Genomic DNA, 21,344 nt, shown 5'->3' on the forward strand with positions numbered 1-21,344 from the left:
CTAATCCAGGGAGGGCACCTACTCTACAACTCTCTGCCTCCACCATTCAATCCACCAACAGTGAATCGCATCATCTACACACATGCCATCTACCACCCACCATCACCACTAGTATTTTCACAGCCAATCACAAACACCCATGCCCACAGCAGGATTCGAACCCACAACCTTTTGACTGGATAGCGGATACGCTAACCACTCAGCCAACAAGTCCGGATCTTGGGATTATGCTAGAAGAAACTGATCAGGCTAGGGATCTTGGTATGTTAGTAGATAGCAACTTGAAGTTCAGGGGCCATGTAGCAAAGATTGCAAATGCAACTCAAAAGATAATTGCAATGCTGAACTGAAATAAACATTTTTGTTTAAGAATGAGGAAGTCATTTTGCCTCTTTACAAAGCCTTGATAAGACCTCACTTGGACTATTATGTGCAGGTCTGGTCTCCTGGTTTCCATTGTGATTCTGATACAGTGGAGAGAGAGTGCAAATGAGTTAAAAATGATATCAGAATTGTGGAATACTGATTATGAAGACAGATTGAGAATTTGTAGAGTGCGGACACTAGCAAACAGGGGAAAAGGAGTGATATGATTGAGACATACAAACTTCTGAAGGGGTAATACAGGATTTCAGTTGATGGAATTCTTCATTTTATGGAGGGTGGGGAAAGGACAAGAGGGCATCCTTGGAAGCTGAGAATGAATTCCGCTAAGAAGGGGTGAGGGCTAGATTTTGGAATGTAGTATGTGCAAGCAGTGTGATAGCTGGTGCGTTGTAATATGTGGCCTCCCTTGATGAGTTCTTGACTCCCTGGAGGTCTCTCTTAATAATAATAATTGGTATAATTGTAAACAACAAACTGCAATCCTGGTTAGCTGAGTAGATGGAATATCTGCTTTTTTAATCAATAAGCTGTGCGCTTAGAATTGAATTCCACTGTTGACACAGATAAGTCTTTAGGTGGTAGATGAATTTCATTGCCCAGTATGAAAACACGATCCTCCATATTTGACACATGAAATGGTGTAAAAAAAAAAATTGTGCTTGGTCTATAGGGCATGATTTTCAAAATGTCTAATCCTTAGTTCATTACACTATTAATGCATTTTGAGTGGAATTCATATAAAAGAAATAATCAACAGCAGATATTGGAATGATCAATTTTCATCTGTTAGATTGATAACTCTCTCTCTCTCTTTAATAGTGCTTCTCTAATAATAATATATTACAGATAACATGTCAGATGTATTTTGGGACAGTTGATCCTTAACTAGTGCTTAGCAGTGCCTAATTCGAGATAAGGTTATCCTAGAGGTTGCAAGCTTCCATACTTCAGTCAATATCAGTGATTCTCTTTGGTGGGAAAGACCTGGGTTAAAATCTTGCCTAGGATATGAAGCACTTTTTTATAAAGTTTTTTTTTTTATCTGAAGGTGAAAAAATCCTTATAGATGCACAGTCTCTGGTTTTTCATCTTGCAAAAAAAGGCAAATAAGCGAGAAGAATACATCCAGTTTGCAGGCATAATGCACTGGTCTCATTGCCTTAGTTGATTTGACTGCAATCCAAGTGGATGTCTGATGCAACAAACACAGAAGCTTAGGATATCGTAATTTAAAAGGATCACAAACTGCATTATTGTCCATTATCATTTGAAAAATATCACTTATTATCAGTGGGGAAGGTGCCTGGGGAAAATAAATTTGAGCAACAGTGGAAATACTTTTTTTTACCTGAGATTATTTGGGTTAGAATTAAGTAGATTGCTCTGCTTTTGATATTGGAGTGGGTTTTTGTTTTCTCTTCAGTGTTTTTATTTTCCTGTCGTAATCCACTTATTCTTAACAAACAACCTGCACCAGGCATAAATGGAATGGATGTCATATAGCTCACTGTATCTTTTATCTTATTGTAACAGAATATAATTTTAAAAATCAAAATTTTTATTACAGAACCTTTGTGAGAAAGGATTAGTTGTTATGGAAAATACATATCAGCATCTGCTAAATGAACTAGATCGAAAACACAAGCTTGAGATAACTGAACTTCTTGCAGAAAAGGATAAAATTATTGCTGAAGAGGCACGTGCCACATCATTAGGTAAATATGAACCTTTTGTTAAATTTTAGATCGACTAAAAAATGGGATGCAATTGCTGTTGCCTAATAACCATATGTTTTTGCTGATAATGCATGTTGAAGACATTGGTTGCAACTTAATATTTTCATTTTATATATATATATTAAAAAAAACTGTATTCTTAACATTATCTTAATCACTACTAACCTGAAGTTAAAATTTATTTGAAAGTTACTCAGAAAATGCCTGCGAAATATGAAAAACACTGAGAGGCAGGGATAAGGATGTGATAACAATATTATAAAGCGCTGATCGAGACAGATTTCTGTCTGTCAATCAGATCACCTGAATGTTTGGAAGATTCGAAAAAATTAGGGTCCATAGGCAGGTGCCTAAGTATCTTTGAATTAACATTAGGTATGAGGACAGATTGAGGAAATGTGCTTTGCAAGACTTGGTAGTAAGAAGTGAAGAGGTGATATGATTGAGACATAATGATTTGGTGAGAGGAGCTTATCAAAAAATAAATGGGGTAAAATGTTGCATAATATCATAATTTCTCATTCTCCCACCAGATATGGTGGGAGAATGAGAAATCATTCTAAGTGGCTATATGAGTTCTGTGATTACTCACAGAACAGTGAGTCATCACAGAACATGGAGTAAATAGTTAACTGCCTAACATTCGTAGTTCATCTTTTAAGCACTTGTACAAGTCATTCCCACCCTTCTGTGAAAAATTCATTGGAATTCTTGACAAAAATTAAAAACTTATCCTTACAGCTGACATGATAATCACTTTGACATTGTCTTCATTTACTTGTGTACCCACTTGCTGACACTCTTCAGTTGTTATCATAGAAGTGAGTCTAGACATAGTAAAATTACTTGTCATTGACTCAGGCAGCTTTGTCTTTAGAAAACATTTCTCAAGCAGATCAAAAACACTTCTGTGAGGAGGCCTTTTTCTCCATTCAAAGTTAATTTTTACATCTAGAAGACTCCATATTTTCCTTAATAAACCATAACGGTCATTTTGGGTATACCATGTGGATGACATTGTTACACCGTGATAACTTAAGAATGTGAAAATTTCAGTTATCATGATGTAACAAGAGAAGAAATAAAAACCCTGTATAGATAACTAAGTAAGCAAGCTTGTTCCTAAGCAGATATCGTTAAGAGCCTTTGAAAGTAACAAATACAAAAAATTAAAAGAAAGAAAAATATGCTTGCATCCAGGTGAAAATTATAGTTGAAATTACAATAGGAACATGGATTTCGATTCCATGTTCCTATTGTAAGAAATGAGGGACACCGTTTAGTTAAAAGGAAAGAAGATAATGTCAGAGTGTTTCATCACCAGTGATCGTAACGAGAGAAGGAAAAATCTATAAGGAAGTCTGTACCCACATGGTGAGTTTCGCAGCCATAGAATAGATGATCCTATGTATGTTCTTAATTGAAGCATGTAAGGTAAAGATTGTGAAAGCCCATCTTAGTGCTAAAAGAACTTAAGTGTGATAAGTTATAGAAGAGTTCGTCCTAGGAAGGTACAATCGGAAAAAGGTGGAGACCAGTGTAGAAGAGCCAAGTCAAAAGGTACTGTAAAAACTCGTGTCAATCCAAATCATATGTAACTGTAATCATTGCTCAATTACTGAACAGTTGAAGGAATTAATGAGAATTATACTAGGACTTTAGTACATGTAAGACTAGAATGAAAATGAGCTTGTTACTATGCATTTATAAGTATTCATGTGCCTAGAGATTTATGCATGTACATTGTATTTTATTTAAGAGAGTTTTAAAGGTCAAGAGTGTGTATTAGCTCAGCGAAAGAATAAATTTAATCCATATTGTCTTAGTAAGAAAATTAGAGTAACTGAATATATATGTCCTAGAAAATACAGAATTATAGCGTGATCAGATCAGTAAGGGGTTAGATAAAAGAGGTCAACTAGTTCTAGAATTATACATGTTTGTATGTATAGAATCTGTTATGGCAGTATGATCACAATTCTTATATAGGATCTTAACCTAATACTTGTTTTTAGCTAGTGTTAATTTGTATTATATATTCTTAGTATTGAATTGAGTTTTATTTGATAAAGAATGAATTGTATCATGTTTAAGAGTTCAATAAACTTTTGTTCCTTGAAAATACAGTTGTCTGAAATTGCCGCTCAGTGCACCACTTGTAACAACGTACGAACCTAATCATGTGGGGGGGGGGATTTTGTTAAGTTATGAGATAAAGGTCACAACTGCATATTAGTTTCACACTCGGACATATTTTGGTAATTGCTCCTTGTTTTTGAATTTTATATCTTAAACTAAATGTCCTGAAAGGCGCAGTATAAAATAAATATTTAGGGACACTAAGGGGAGAAGAAGTTTGAAGATTTGTATTTGGGTGATATCTCGTATATAGATAAGATTTGGATAAAGACAAGTATAGTTTCACATGTAAGGATAGTTGAAAGCCTAATAATCGTAAATTGGGACACAACAACATCTTTGCAATTTGGCCTGAATCTGATGCAGCTCTATCTACCTTCCTAACCAAGATTAGCAGCCTATACCCTCATATCATGGAAAAAGAAAAGAAAAGGATTGAAAATGCCTTCTTGGACATCCCCTTTTCTGTATCCTATCTGTGTACTGAAAACTTAAGTTTATCGTAAACCATCCTTCACAACAACCTTCTCAAGAACCTTGACCATGTTTAGTGAGTTTCAATACATATAGTGCAGTAATCTCTGAATTAAAGATCCTTAAAAGATATAATTTACTTCCCACGTTTTTTCTTGTTAATAAAGTCCTTTCCTGATTACCCTCCATCAGAGATAAACAGGCCCTTGATTACCATCCTGTATTCACTAGGTTTTCAGAATGGATTTGTGGATTTATATCTTTCTCTTGTACTTTGGACAAACAGGACGTTCAGCTGAAAAAGGACTGCAGGAACACCAATCTTACATCATTCAAAAAAAAAACCTTGAAAAATGTAGTCTGGTATAATATGGCATGGACACTGAACCACAGTATTATCCTATGTGGTGCAGGATCTGTCTGTTATCTGTTACATCATTGTCATTTAAAATATGAGTGAATATTTTGAAAAACAGTCCTGAAGCACTATTAAATCACCCAAACTCAAACTGGAATAACTGTCTTTCCATAGCTAAAATTTAGGAAAACTTTATCCTTATTAATGGTAATAAGTAATTATTTTTTAATTACTTATTTAATTTTAATTATGGAGCTACGATTTGCTCTGAGAACAAATCGCGGCTACTCACAGAGCTTAGTAAGCTAAACAGCTCTACAACAAGAACTAATCAACGTGTTAAATCCTGAAATGTGGACTGTCCTACGTCACTTCTCCAAAATTTTCGCAAAAAAAGAATTTACAAAATTAAAAAGCAGACACCTAAAGAAATATGAACTTCTACAACAGCGGCAACATTCGAAGCCCCGACCACAACTTCGATGAGACCATGTGGTCGTAAACCTATCGTTGGAAACACTCACTGAAGAAGCCAAGAACGTTCGCAGTCTAGGGCATAACTTTGCCCTAGACTGCGAACAAATTCCTAAACTAGAAATTAGGATGAAAGTAGAACGGGGTATCCATGATCTTCCACCGGCAATGGCCAATAACGTGCGACTAGATATAGCAAATATTCTAAACAAGGCTAAGCCTCCAAAAAGCAGTATGCCACGTAATCTAATAACTGCCCTAAAAAGTTATATAATAATAAATATATTATTATTACAAAAGCCGATAAAGGAAATGCAACAGTTATCATGAATCAAGAAGAGTATAACAGAAAAATGCAAGATCTCCTATATGACAGTTCCATGTATCAAATTATTCATCGAGACCCTACGATGCCTCAAAAGAAAAAAGTCTGAAAATTACTGAAAAAAGTGACTTCATGGCCCAAAGAAATCATCAGGAAAACAAAACCAATTCATGTTAAACCACCCCGTATTTATGGAATACCAAAAATCCACAAAACTAATATTCCCCTATGCCCCATAGTGGATAGCATAGATAGACCCACATATAAACTGGCCCGGCATATAGCCGAGTCGCTTGCCTCCCCCTACTGGCAACTCCTCTACTTTTGTAAAAAATTCAGTCCATTTCAAAACACTGGTTAAAATTCTTATCCTAAAAAATTCAGACATAATGGTTAGTTTTGATGTTACCTCTTTATTTACCAATGTACCACTTATAGACACTCTTGATTTAATCAAGTCTAAATTTCCCCCTGATATTTTTGAATTATTTAAATTTACCATGAATGAAGGTTACTTTACATGGGGAGGAAAATTCTACAAACAGATTATGTTTGTAGTGCTGCTATGGGTCCCCCCCCGTTAGCAAATTTTTACATGGAACACTTTGAAAACAAAGTACTTACAACAGCTACATACAAGCCGTAAGTGTGGTTATGCTATGTAGATGTGTTTGCCATCTGGCCCCATGAACAAAGACACTTTGGATGCATTTGTCACCTACCTAAACAGTCAACATCCCAAAATCCACTTCACAGTAGAAAAAGAATCAAATAACTGTTTACCATTTCTTGACACATTAGTCACCTGCCTTTCAGCTGGATCACTATCTTTTTCCATTTAGAAAGCCTACACGCACAGAAAGATACCTACATAAACAATCACATCATCATCCAGTCCAACAGTATGGCATTTTAAAAACACTTACACCCAGAGCCAGAACCATTTGTTCTAACGATACAGCTCTGACCACAGAACTCCAACATCTGCTCCATACGTTCTTAGCCAACGGCTATAATCCCTACAAAATAGATAAAATACTACATCGGCCCATTACTCTGCCCTCTCCTAATACACAAGAATACAAAATGACCATTTGTATTCCCTATATCAGGTACATCAGAAAAGATGTTCCTCTGATATAGGAAAAATATCAAAGGTACATCTTTTGACATACGAAAAATACATTCGCACCACTTTCAAACCTCATGTCAAGCTGGCAACTCTGATCTGCTTGCCTAAGGATAAACTTCACCCTTTAGCACACCCAGGAGTGTATGAAGTTCCTTGTGACTGTGACTTGGCTTATTATGACCAAACAGGAAGATCAGTTAACATCAGCTTGGAAGAATATGAAAAATACATTCGCTACTATTACTATGGCAAGTCGGGACTGGCAGACCACGCTTTGGACACTCCGTCACACAGGATTAGATGGAGGAAAACGAATGTGCTATTTAGGAGTCATTACAGATCTGAAAGATTATTTTTTGAGTCAGCAATGGCTTTGAAGAATTCTCCCAACCTTAACAAATTTGGTTGCATTAATTTGCCAAAGCTTTTGGAGACTGTTATCCTAAGAGACTGTTATCCTGCATAGCTGTTTTTTTTTTTTTTTTCGTTAGAGGGCGCCAAAATAGGACTTTAGATCCTTTGTCCATTGGAATTGTATAGTTTCACTCACTCACTGTCGCGTGTACAAGTGTGTTGTGCTCTGATGATGCTGAGTTGAAAATCAGCAAAATATAAGCAGTTAATAAAACATCTCTTTGATAAAATTGACAAACTCAGGGACTGCTCCGGGTGACAAAAGCTCTAGCTACACCACTGCTTACATGACACTAAGGTAAAAATCATTTGCTACTCTGAAAGGAACAATTCTCCCAGTTTTGAGTTTTCATGGGTGGAGAAATAAATGATAAATGAGAAACATCAGCCATCTAGAGATTGGGGAGTACTATATTTTAATGCTATTTTACAGTTATTCTTCTTGTAACTGTTAAGAAAGGTCTCTTGTGGCAAGTATAATTTGTGTAAGACTGATGTGGAGGAACCAAAAAAAAGTAAATAGTAAACCTTTCTTTGCTCTAGCCAGATAGCTAGCCAAATATTGCCCAACTTTCAATCAATCAAGTAGAGTATCAAATATGATTAGTATTCAGTTTTGCAATGCAAAATCAAATACTAGTTTAAAATGATGTTTAAGGAGGCTACTAATGCAATAAGAGTTAATCAAATGTAAAAAAAAAAAAAAAAAATTACATGAAACTTTCCTACTCAGCCCAATTTATATAGCTCTTGCACAAGATGGAGAGAGACTTTATTTTTGATGCTATTTAAAAGTTTGCCTTTTATTTTTTAATTCATGAAAATCCAGCAGGAGATTCTAAATACCTTGCCTTGATTTTTCAGTTCTCATCGGGTATTTAACCCACTAAAGCAGGGGTGGGTGGGCAACTTATATTTCAAACTATACAAATAAATAACGGAAAAACTCACGTAGAAATATTATTTAATAGTATAATTTTCGCCTGTGTGTCACAGGCATCTTCAGTACAATTAGGCACAAAAATTAAACACTAACTGACAATTCCAAAAAGCGCCACCTAAGTAGCTGGTGTAAGATAACTAAAAAAGGTCAATAACTTTCCTAAAAAAAAAAAAAAAAAAAAAAAAAAAAAAAAAAATTAATACAATAAAAAGTTAGGAAAGATTAGCTGATTTGTAAAGTACTATCTCCCATAAAGGGGATAGACGTAAGCCGTCGGATCTGTTTAAGTTAGGAGAATGAAGTAGAGTTTCACATGCTTCTTTATAAAGGCGTTCCATGAGAAACTGACTTTTGTGAAGAACTCTTGTCTTTCTCCAATGAACTCTGTGTCTAGTGAAGATGGCATGTTCTGCAAGTCCAGACTTTTCAGGTTTAAAGTATTCAATATAAGATTGGTGTTCTTCTAGCCGAATGGAGGCAGATCTTCCCATTTGTCCGAAATAACATAATCCACAAGAGCACGGAATCTGGTAGACACCTGGATGATTAAGATGTGGAAGCTTGTCCTTTGGAGAAGCGAGAAAGGTGGAGATTTTTCTAAACGGTCGAAAGGCAACAAAAATATTCAGTGGTTTTAAAATTTTTGCTATACGTTCACTGATTATGTTATTTCGGACAAACGGGAAGATCTGCCTCCATTCGGCTAGAAGAACACCAATCTTATATTGAATACTTTAAACCTGAAAAGTCTGGACTTGCAGAACATGCCATCTTCACTAGACACAGAGTTCATTGGAGAAAGACAAGAGTTCTTCACAAAAGTCAGTTTCTCATGGAACGCCTTTATAAAGAAGCATGTGAAACTCTACTTCATTCTCCTAACTTAAACAGATCCGACGGCTTACGTCTATCCCCTTTATGGGAGATAGTACTTTACAAATCAGCTAATCTTTCCTAACTTTTTATTGTATTAATTTTTTTTTTTTTTTTTTTTTTTTTTTTTTTAGGAAAGTTATTGACCTTTTTAGTTATCTTACACCAGCTACTTAGGTGGCGCTTTTTGGAATTGTCAGTTAGTGTTTAATTTTTGTGCCTAATTGTACTGAAGATGCCTGTGACACACAGGCGAAAATTATACTATTAAATAATATTTCTACGTGAGTTTTTCCGTTATTTATTTGTATAGTTATGTCTACTCACGGTTTACCTCTTTTAAAACTTATTATATTTCAAAGTGGCCACAACTGTGCCAAATGAAAGCAATGTTGGCCACATTATGCAAAAATAAAAATAAATAAATATAAATAACTGAAACATGTTAGTTAAATCAAAATAACTGCATTTGAACTTGCCTTCAGTGTGAAAATTGATGAGGTTTTTAATAACAAGTTTCATGAAATTTGGCTTAACATCTACACTCCCAAAACTATGTTGCCCCATCTGTCTGACACAGATACACATCTTCATTGCTATATAAGCATAGGCCTGTGGGCATCAGAATGAGTGGATGAAAAGAGTTGAGTCTGTTTCAACGTGGTATGATAGCTGGAGCCCACAAGTTCGGTCATTTGGTCCGAGAGATTTCTGCTACATTGCACATGTCCCGGTCTACTGTAAGCAAGGTTGTTGTGAAGTGGAAACATGATGGAATGACCAAACCCCATCCCCAAACTGGTAGGCCCAAGAAACCGACAAATCAGAACTGGTAAACTCTCAAGCTTGTTGTCACAGTAAATCGTCAGTCAGCCTTAGCAACCATCGTGAACAACTTCTGCATGAGTTCTGGAATGGATGCCATTGACTGAACTATTCATTTGGAGGTGTTTGCTCTTGGGTTTCATGGTCATGCTGTAGCTCATAAGCCCTTGATTACACCTGCTAATGCTTGGTGTCATCTGATGTCACCATCATAGGACTGTGGATTAGTGGAAGAGGATCCTGTGGAGCGATGAATTGTGGTACACGATCTAGCAATCCAATGGACATGTCTGGACCTGGCAGATGCTTGGTGAATGATACTTACAGGAATGTCTTGTATCGACCATGAAATTTGGAGGTAGTAGCATAATGGTCTGGGGGCTGTTTTTCCTGGTTTGGACTGGACCCATTGGTTTCTGTGTCCTGATCTTTAAACACTGATGCCTACCATGGCATTTTGGACAATTCTGTTTTCCCACACTGTGGCAGCAGTTTAGAACAGACCCTTTCCTGTATCAGCATGATAACACACCTGCTCACAAAGCAAGGGTCCTAGCTCTGTAGTTTGAAGACAAAGGTGGAAGAACTAAACTGGCCAGTATGAATCCCCAACCTCAATCCTATTGAACATCTTTGTAATGAGCTTGAAGGTTATGTGCCAGACCTCCTCACCCAACTAACACTCATCATCTGTTCGCCACACTACAGGAATGGAAATATATTCCAGCAGCATTTTACTGGAACCTGAAGGGCAGTGGGTAATAGCAGAGAGGAGGCCCAACCTCGTATTGACAACAACCAGAAATACAAACAGTTACTGTCAGAACAGTTTTGGCAATATAGCGTATTCTCCATGAGCATCTTTGCTCCGCTGTAAATTTATGTCGGTACCAAGATCTGTATATCTAGACTTGAGGAAATCTACCATAGAAAATACTGACTTGCATACCCATATAGATCCAAACATGGAAAATAATTTTGAAATTGCTATCTTTAAATTCAGAAGACTCTAATTTGTCAGAATAATGAGTCGCATCTCTTTGATAGAACATTTTTGTTTACCTTTTATGTGTTCTAAACTTTGCAAGGTAAGCTTCTTGTCTTTAAATCCATGCTTATCCAAAAATAAAAAATTTGTAAGAAGTTTTTTACCTTGGGTATAATATATGTTAAAGATATATTATATCTTTAACATATATTATACCCAAGGTAAAAACTTCCTACATCTATCTCTCATCCTGGGATTTTTATTTAATAAGGTCAAAGCACTTTATGGTAACTTGTTTTGGTAAAATACTTATAAGCTCTGTATTACTTAACCTTAGTATTTCTAAGCCTGGCTCCCACTGATGAGACCTCAATAAAGGTCGAAACCGGTCTGGGTAGTGGTCCCCCCCCCCTTGCCTTTAATGCATAGCATCATACATCTAAAGGAGATTGGCTTTGCATTAAGGGTAAATATTAAGAATAGTGATCAGAGCTTATTCCACCTTTACCACGAGTTACCTAGACTTGTACTACTTTACAGGTCACTTAGACTTGCACTAAGTGCAGGCGCAAACTTGACTTAATTGTCTGTTTGCTTATTTGAGAAATGGAGTAAAACCAAGTTTAAAATAGCTTGGCATCTTTAACAAAAAATTTGTTAAGTCAAATTGAAATGGATCATGCAAAAAATCAAATATCAGTTTCAAATTTGCAAATTTGGAGAAATGTGATTCAAATTTTTGAGATAGATTTTTGATCCAGTTTACATAGAGATTATCTTTAGCATAAGAGAAATCATATCCCTATTATTTTCAAGAAAACTATTCAACTTTGCAAAATGTGTCAAATCATTCTTTTGGAATTGTTCTGCAAGGAGGTTCAGCTATGAAATTCATGAAAATAATAGGGATATGAGTTAAAAACCTGGTTATTATTTTACCTCTTCCCTGAAACTTTGTATTCAAATTATTCAAGTGAGCCATCTTGTTGCACAGAAAGTGCAAATCACACTGCCATGAAAAAGTCAATTTCAGAGAAATTTTCAATCTTACCTTTTTCATCAAGATACTCTTTTATTTAAGGAATGTAAATTGTTCTAAGACTTTTCCTCTGCTTAACCATCTTACGTTTGTAAAATCAGTAAGATCAACAAAAGTGCAGTCACCACTTTTCTTCAAAGATTCAACAAATTGCCAATGAATGAGAGAGCTTCCACTAATATAATTCATAATTTTTACAATGTCCATCACATTTTTCAGTTCATCACTTTTAGACATCTAAGCACATAAATTTTCCTGATGCAAAATGCAGTAGAAACATGGCAATGTGGGCTTCACATTATTTTCATTTAAATGGAGTGCAGTTGCCACATATTACAAAATTTGGAATAAAAAAATGTGGAAAAAAGTTGATTCCTAAACTTGCGAATTAGGAAAATAAGATTTTATCAAGGAAAATATACAAATAATATCATTTTATAATATACATAAAATAATGAATTTAATTTTAACTTTTTCCAAAAACACTATTGGTCACAATTGTGTTATCCACTGGCGACATGTGGCTAGTGGCCAAGGGGTTGCCCACTCCTGCACTAAAACATCAGGGAAGAAACTCTTAACATTACAACAAATTGCAGTTTTTAGATTGCCATCAAATTATTAGCAATATTAACTAATACTGAGGAAATTCTGTATTAGGATCATGATTAACATATATATATATTTTTTTGATTGATAATAACCAGGTTTAACTCATATACAATTGTTTATTTATACTAGATATATTTCCTTTACATGTTTCTGTCTGTATGACTAACAACATCATTGGGAGGTTACTTAACATAAATAAAAAATGACAAAAAATTAAATGTTTTTCAATAGTAGTTAATATTTATAGTTGGAAAGACTCAAATAATAGTCTAATCATGAGTATAATTAGGCATGTTACATGCAGTCTCCCCATTGTTGCGTTAAACTTTGCATGTTAATTCTGGCATAGGTGAAGTCTTTAATTTTATACATGTTAATTAATGACTTCCAGGTGTCATGAAGGATCATTCCTTGATTTCTGTTTAGGGTGCCTTTTGAGCAAATGACCTTGGAGGATGCTTGCCAATTTACTGTGTGATGTTCTTTGAGAATGAGCTACTAGTCTGCTTTTTTCTTCCTGTTTGTTTTCAACATTGCCCATATGTTCTTTGTTGTGTATTTTGAAACTTCTCCCAGTCTGACCTACGTATATCTTTCCACAAGAGCATGGAAACTTGTATACACCTGGATGTTTATAAAATGGAACTTTGTCTTTAGGGAAGCATAGAAAACTTCATAAGGTGTTGATCAGTTTGAAGGCCATTCTGATGTTGACTGCCTTTAATATTTTAGCTTCCTTGATCCATTGCCAACATATAGAACAGATACCATGCCTTTGTAATTAATTTTTGTGTTATCACAGGGTGGTTCATCAGAAAATAAGTTTCTTTAGTACTTTTTTGAATATCCATTTTAGAGGAACTGATGAAATAGGATGTGAAGTTCTTGTTTTCGTTTGATGTCATAATATTTTAGTATGTTTAATAAAAATTTATTTTTCAAGGTTTTGATTATACCTAATTTTTGCTGAGAGTGATGGAATGAGCTTGATTGTAGGTGCCTGCCTATATGAGTTTCTTTCCTATAGATTTCAAATGGTAATCCTCCTGTGATGTTTTTTATTGACAAGGATGTCTAGTAATGGTAATTTGCCATTCTTTTCTACCTTCTAATGTGAATTTTATTTTCGAATGTCGATTTTTCCAAAAATATAGAAAATCTTCAGGTCTTTCTGGGTGTGTTTTCAGATGATAAAGATGTCATCTACATATCTCCGCCATACACATGGTTTTAAGGTTGCCTGTATGATCTTTTCTATAGCTGATCTTCAAATTTTTCCATCTATAAGTTGGCGATCAGAGGTGATAGAGGTGAGCCCATTGCAAGATCATATATTTTGTAGGTAAAATTTTTCTTTCCAAGTGAAGAATGAGACTTTAGGCAATGTTGGAAGCGATGTGTGTTGTCCGGAAGAAATAGGTTTTCAAGTATATCTAGTCATTCTTCAACAAGGATGTTGGTAAATAACAAAACTACATCTAAACTGCTAATATATCTATTCTATTCTAATATATCTTTGTCTCTTCTTGAGATCTTCTTCGAATGAATGCTATCAATGAATGACATTCCGTATCTGAGCATATTGAATTAGTTGGAGTACAATGTAGGTGATATGCATTTTACTCAGTTGAGAATAAGTCTAATATGAAAATTTGAATGTTTGAAAGTTTATTTACAAAATGTCTTGAGTTTTTTAAATATGAGTCTGTATATCCTATATGAGGCTTGAGGAGATTAGATAAGGATTTAGAAACAAAATATGTTTGAGATCTTCTGCCATCAACTATTGGACATGGAGGGATGTCGCTTGTGAACTTTGGGCATGCCATATAATCTCGGAGTGATCGCATGTGTTTGGATTTCAGTTGTTTTTTAAGGTCTTCTGCAAATTCAAAAGTACTGGAGATTAGATCATTCATTTTTAAGTGATCATTCTTTTCCAAGTCAGATCATGGTCCATTTCCAAATATGTGGAAGAGTCCGATAACATGGAGGTAACCTTGTTATCGGAGGTAACATGGTTACCTCCATAATGTAATCGGAGGTTATGGAGGTAACCTTGATGTCATAGTCTGCACTATTTAGAAAGCTTCTTTTTCTAAAGCTGTGAAATTATTTTTTTGTGTGTGACTGTTCAATAAAACTGAAGTAATCTTATGGATAATGCCTCTACATTAGATGACAGAAATTTAGTAGCTTTTTTTCAACACTGGTCATAATGTCTACTTGTGGAATGTTTCTTGGAATGATGGCATAATTAAAGTCTTTCTTCAAAAAATGGATAAAACCTGCTTTTTATCCATTTTTTTATATATTTGTTTTTGCACACCTTTTGTATAAATGTACTTATGTACATTTTTATCTACATCTGTTTCTTTTTTTGACTGTTGTATACTGCTATGATTATTTACTTGTGAAGTATGTCCACAGCCATCCTTGTGACAATAAACATCAAACAAATAAACAATCAGTCAGCTTTCAACTTCATGTCATTCAACATGAAATCATAAAAAAAAGCAAGTTTTTAACGTATTGAACAACCCCTACGTTATACAAATTAGATTTTTGCCTATATTAATTCTTAAACAGAGAAAAAATGTACCTTTCAAATCTTACCATTGGATAATCAAATGAGCAATGAACATCAAAAATTTTTGAAGTTTTTGGGTAAAACACTAACCTTCAGTTCATTAAAAAAAAACATACATAAGATGAAAGAAATTCTGTTGCTTCATTTATGAATGAAGCAACAGAATGAAATAATAATAATAATAAAAAATTATAACTTATATTCCTTGGGTGTTACAAAAGTTTTCCATAATTCTTGCATCATGAATCACTCCACGTATACTTTCCATTATCATTATTACATTTATGAAAATCAACAGCACATTTTAGAAAAAATAAATAATTATTGATTAATGTGTAAAGTGACATCTTCAGGATTAGTGATGAACAGAGTAGTTATGCTGTATGTAACAGGTAGATTCAAGATATTGTAAAATGTATGGTGCTGTGGCAGTTGCCATGTATTTATAGTTAGTTACTTGCTACTTCTAATTTGCACATATACTATTAATATCTCTTTATTGTTTATCTTTATTAATCAACCTTAAGTATTCCTTCTCATGCCTAGGATCTCCAGATATTTATTTGTTTAATGACTGTGCCCCCAAAGTTCCCTTATAGGCATAAAAACACTTTCATACCCTGGTAGATCAGGAATTATCTATTTCTTATCCTCGCCGAGGTTTTTGCAGTCATGGCAAAACATTTGCTACCTATTTCAAATCACTTCTAGCCTTTAGGTTCCTGTTTGCAAGTCCAAAATGTGTTTTTTGGGATCGATGCATTGCAAAAGATTGGATCTGACAACACTTTAAATCATAATAACAAACAAGTTTAATTACTGGTCTAATATTTGTACACATTACATGAAAATACAAGTTTGGTTCACAGGAAACTATTTCTTAGCCTTGAAAGATCACTTAAATTTGATTCCTAGTATATTCTCTCGCACTCACTTAATTAAATCTTCATTAAGCCTACTTTATATCACAACTATTAGGAAATTTCCCGTATATCATAGATTTCCTAGGTGTGTATATCAGTCGTAACTTAGCATCATTCAGGCACCATACACATATGTATATATCTCTCAGAATCTTTTTTTTTTTTTTCTTGAACATTTAGTTAAAACTCTGGTAATTACATTGGTACAGTTTATGTCATCAAGTTCAAAACATTCCTATAATATGATAGCAGGTAAATACTTCAACAACAAGAATTATCACAAGCACACATTTAGTTACCAAAAGAAATTCAATAGCCCGACTTCTGTGGGAAGTTAACTGCGCTCACGTTTCATTCATCAGTAATTACACACATTTACGAGTAATGCTCACACAAAAACTGCCTCCTTAAGTTAGATAACTTAACATATCGATGGGGAATTTTCACTTAATTCACAGACATTTAATGAAAAGATGGACTCACGTGGGTCTCCACCTATCTTGAATGTATCTTCCTTTCCTTATTCGGTGCTTGAGGGGTGGGGGGGGGGGGGTCTCATCCATTCCATGTTTTTGGAATCTTTCTCTTGGCGTCACAGGGCACCGATGAGTAGTCTCGACAGCTAGTGGGATATAGGGTAGGCTTTCCGGCGTCTTGAACTGCTCGGCGAAGAAATGCATAGGTCAGGGCGTGCACTTACTTAACAGAGTGGCAGAGCTTCAGGACCAATATGGCAAGATTTCTCGTTGGCTTATCGCCTCCAGATATCTACGGCTGCATCTTGAGTGGCTCTCGGTGGACGGACCTCAGTCTTCCCCTCCGGAACTAACAGCACCTCTCGAACCCGATCTCTCGTGGATGAATCACATCAGATACAAAAAAAAAAAAAAAAAAAAAGCCCTTTTTCATCTCAGATCTAACCCTTTTAACCACCAGTGCCCCTGCATTTTGGATTAAGTTTTTGACACCCCTAATGTTCCTGTGCGAGTCTTGCTCGTAGTTATGAGAACCCTGGATAATAACACTTGACTTAATGGTTCTCGAATTTTCACCGAAAAATCTTTCTTTACCTCCTTAATCCTGCCTACGGGACTTTCCTTTTGACTCCTGCCACGCCCTTTCAATATTGAAAGGGCATGGCAGGAATCAAAAGGAAAGTCAAAAGTTGTCATTTACAAGTTTACAAGTCAAAAAGTCGTTGCAGGTGACCTTCAAAGTTGAAGGTCACCTGCAACGGGCCTTGTAAACAATTTTCAAAAGGCACGCCGAAACTTTGGCGTTTCTCTTGGTTTCATTACCTCCACATCTCTTCTTGAACAATGAGTGAGTTAATTCCCTTTGGACTTATTTTTTTCTTTACACAGATAACTTTACATAGAAAAATAGATACATTTGTACAAGGAAATTTGGGTGTATTTCCACTGTAAAAGGTCGATGTTTTAGATCATTCATATCTTGGGAACATTGGAATTTCACATGGGCCCACCCTTTCATGAAAAAAATTTTTTCAAACATTTAAATATGGATGCAAACAATATTTTTTATACTTAGCACTCCTGCGTCGAGGTTTATCAATTCTCTGAGGCGAATACCACTTAGTTATTTTACTATCAGCCTTTGAGATAGCATTGCACTCAACCTGATACGTGTTTTCATGCAGCTGTGATATGCGATTTTGGTCAAATTTGAAAATATTTTGTACTATATATATATATATATATATATATATATATATATAATTTCAACAGTATCTCTAATTACTGAAATATATACACTTGTTAATATGCGCTTTGTTGTCCTGATCATTTGCAAAACTGATCCGATCCTCTATTTTGTCTTAATTATCGTGGATCTTCTTCTGTCAACAGCTACGCCATTGTAAATGTAGTTCCCCTATAGGCAAAAGAACACTTTCATACCCTAGTAGAACTAGAATTATATCTTATCCTCGTCGAGGTTTTTGCAGTCATGGCAAAACATTCGCTACCTATCTTAAATCACTTCTAGCCTTCGGGTTCCTGTTTGCAAGTCCGAAATGTGTTTTTTGGGATCAGTGCATTGCAAAAGATTGGATCTGACAACACTTTAAATCATAATAACAAACAAGTTTAATTACTGGTCTAATATTTGTACACATTACATGAAAATACAAGTTTGGTTCACAGGAAACTATTTCTTAGCCTTGAAAGATCACTTAAATTTGATTCCTAGTATATTCTCTCGCACTCACTTAATTAAATCTTCAATAAGTCTACTTTATATCACAACTATTAGGAAATTTCACATATATCATAGATTTCCTAGGTGTGCATATCAATTGTAACTTAGCTTCATTCAGGCACCATACGCACATATATGTATATATCTCTCAGAATCTTTTTTTTTTTTTTTTCTTGAACATTTAGTTAAAACTCTGGTAATTACATTGGTACAGTTTATGTCATCAAGTTCAAAACATTCCTATAATATGATAGCAGGTAAATACTTCAACAACAAGAATTATCACAAGCACACATTTAGTTATCAAAAGAATTCAATAGCCCGACTTCTTCTGTGGGAAGTTAACTGCGCTCACGTTTCATTTGTCAGTAATTACACACATTTACGAGTAATGCTCACACAAAAACTGCCTCCTTAAGTTAGATAACTTAACATATCGATGGGGAATTTTCACTTAATTCACAGACATTTAATGAAAAGATGGACTCACGTGGATCTTCTCCTATCTTGCATGTATCTTCCTTTCCTTATTCAGTGCTTGAGGGGGGGGTCTCATCCATTCCGTGTTTTTGGAATCTTTCTCTTGGCGTCACAGGGCACCAATGAGTAGTCTCGACAGCTAGCGGGATATAGGGATAGGGATTTCCGGCGTCTTGAACTGCTCGGCGAAGAAATGCATAGGTCAGGGCATGCACTTACTCAACAGAGTGGCAGAGTTTCAGCACCAATATGGCAAGATTTCTGGTTGGCTTATCGCCTCCAGATATCTATGGCTGCATCTTGAGTGGCTCTCAGTGGATGGACCTCCGTCTTCCCCTCCGGAACTAACGGTACCTCTCGAACTCAATCTCTCATGGATGGATCATATCTGATACAAAAAAAAAGCCCTTTTTCATCTCAGATCCAACCCTTTTAACCACTAGTGCCCCTTCACTTTGGATTAAGTTTTTGACGCCCTTAATGTCCCCGTGCGAATCTTGCGCGTAGTTATGAGAACCCTGGATAATAACACGTGACTTAATGGTTCTCGAATTTTTGCCAACAAAATCTTACTTTCCCTCTTTCCCTCCTTAATCCTGCCTACAGGACTTTCCTTTTGACTCCCACCGCACCCTTTCAATATTGAGCTTGAAGGTCACCTGCGACGGGACTTGTAAAAAATTTTCAAAAGGCATGCCCGAAACTTTGGCGTTTCTCTTTGTTTCATTACATCCACATCTCTTCTTGAACAATGAGCGAGTTAATTCCCTTTGGGCTTATTTTGTTCTTTACATAGAAAAATAGATACATTTGTATAAGGAAATTTGGGTGTATTTCCACTGTAAAAGGTCGATGTTTTAGATAATTTATATCTTGGGAACATAGAAATTTTACAATATATTCTCAGCTTGTAAGGTTTCTGGATAGTGTTTCCTTTTTTTAATAAAAATACACTAAACTTTAAATAAATTAGAATTGAATTATCAGCAAGATTATTAAAAAGTTATAATAATAACTTTTTAAATATTTGGACCCCCCCCCCCCAAGGAAAGTTATTATTATTATAAACACCTCTATGGAATCTGTACTCATTGTGGGAGGCCTGCTGACATTCCAAAAGCACTAACCATCTTTTGTACAATAACTGTCAAAGTATTTGTACCTCTCCCCCCCCCCCCCTAAAAAAAAGTTATTATTATTATGGACACCTCTATGGAGTCTGTAGACTTATTGTGAGAGGCCTGCTGACATTCCGAAAACCAAACACTAATCATATTTTGTACAATACCTGTCATATTTTGCTTTCAACTCATTCACCAATGCAGCACTTACATCTGACTAGCATCTGCGTGGTTAGCCTAGTGGCTGTGCGCTTCGCAACCATATGACTGGGGAAGGAGTGTCACCGGTTCGATTCCCATCAAAGATTTGAGGAATTTGAGGATCTTCCTCAGCCATAGCCAAGTTAGCCAGTCTTGGGCGCGGGCAGCAGGGTTTTTTTTCGCCAGTTTATCTGGCGTTTTTCATCCCGCAAGCAGGCAAACCGGCCCCGTGAACACACATGGATATACAGCTATAAATATTTAACCCCTCACCCCCATGAGGGTGGCTCAGCTCACCCCAACAGGACAGGGGAGAAAAAGGGAGGAAACTCCATACGAATAAATAAATAAATCTGACTAGCAATCTATTCCACCACTCTTAAAAAAAAAAAAAGATTTAGTCCTCTCACACTTGTTAACTAAACTGTTCCTTAACTTTTTGGGATGACCCATAGTTCTCTCCACGATAGTCATGTTCTGAAAAATTTCATCTGTATAAATCCTATTTATTTCATATAGGTTTCCCACCCTTTTCTCTCCCCATCCCTTAGGATAGGTTGAGCCCTCCTGATGAGGGATTAAGTATGTATTTTATAACTGTAGATCCATGTGTGTTCACAGGAACGGTTTATCTGTTCTGAAGGATGAAAAACTCAAGTTTCCAGATGGATAAAACCCTCTACCTCCGTGTGAGACCAGCTAACTCACCTTTAGTCAAAAGGAGACCAGATAAAAGTTCCTCACATCATGGACAGGACTCGAACCCAGATGTTTCTGACCAAAGGGCTTAGTCTATGCTGAATGAGCTACAGGGGCTCATTATCAATCCTATAACAGCCTTTAAGTAACTTACCCCTCCCTCTCTTTCCTCCTATCAGCCAGTTTCTGTAACTTGCAAATCTTCAATCTATCCTCATAAGGAGCATCCCACACTTCACATGGCCTTTTAAAGAAGTATTATGACCTCCTTATCTCTGCTTATTAATGTATTCGTGAATAACCAGGTAATCCTATGAGATATTTAATCACTTTTGCGATATGGCCTCTGAGCTTTAACCCAGAGTTCACTACCTCCCAATAATTTCTTGTT

At 35.7% G+C, this 21,344-nt stretch overlaps 1 protein-coding gene across 2 annotated transcripts in view; it reads left to right on the forward strand.

The window, feature by feature from the left end:
- LOC150108931 (uncharacterized) overlaps positions 1-21,344 on the forward strand; it is a 298,899-nt gene that overhangs the window by 242,167 nt on the left and 35,388 nt on the right. For both annotated transcript variants that reach the window (XM_090411045.1, XM_090411050.1), the window contains exon 16: positions 1,955-2,102. In XM_090411045.1, coding sequence (XP_090267171.1) covers positions 1,955-2,102 — 148 coding nt within the window. The remainder of the gene's footprint in view (positions 1-1,954; positions 2,103-21,344) is intronic.

This window comes from Typopeltis vanoorti, chromosome 2 (genome assembly GCF_054136105.1).
Source record: "Typopeltis vanoorti isolate ZY-2024b chromosome 2, IOZ_Tvanoo_1.0, whole genome shotgun sequence".
Lineage (NCBI taxonomy): Eukaryota > Metazoa > Arthropoda > Arachnida > Uropygi > Thelyphonidae > Typopeltis > Typopeltis vanoorti.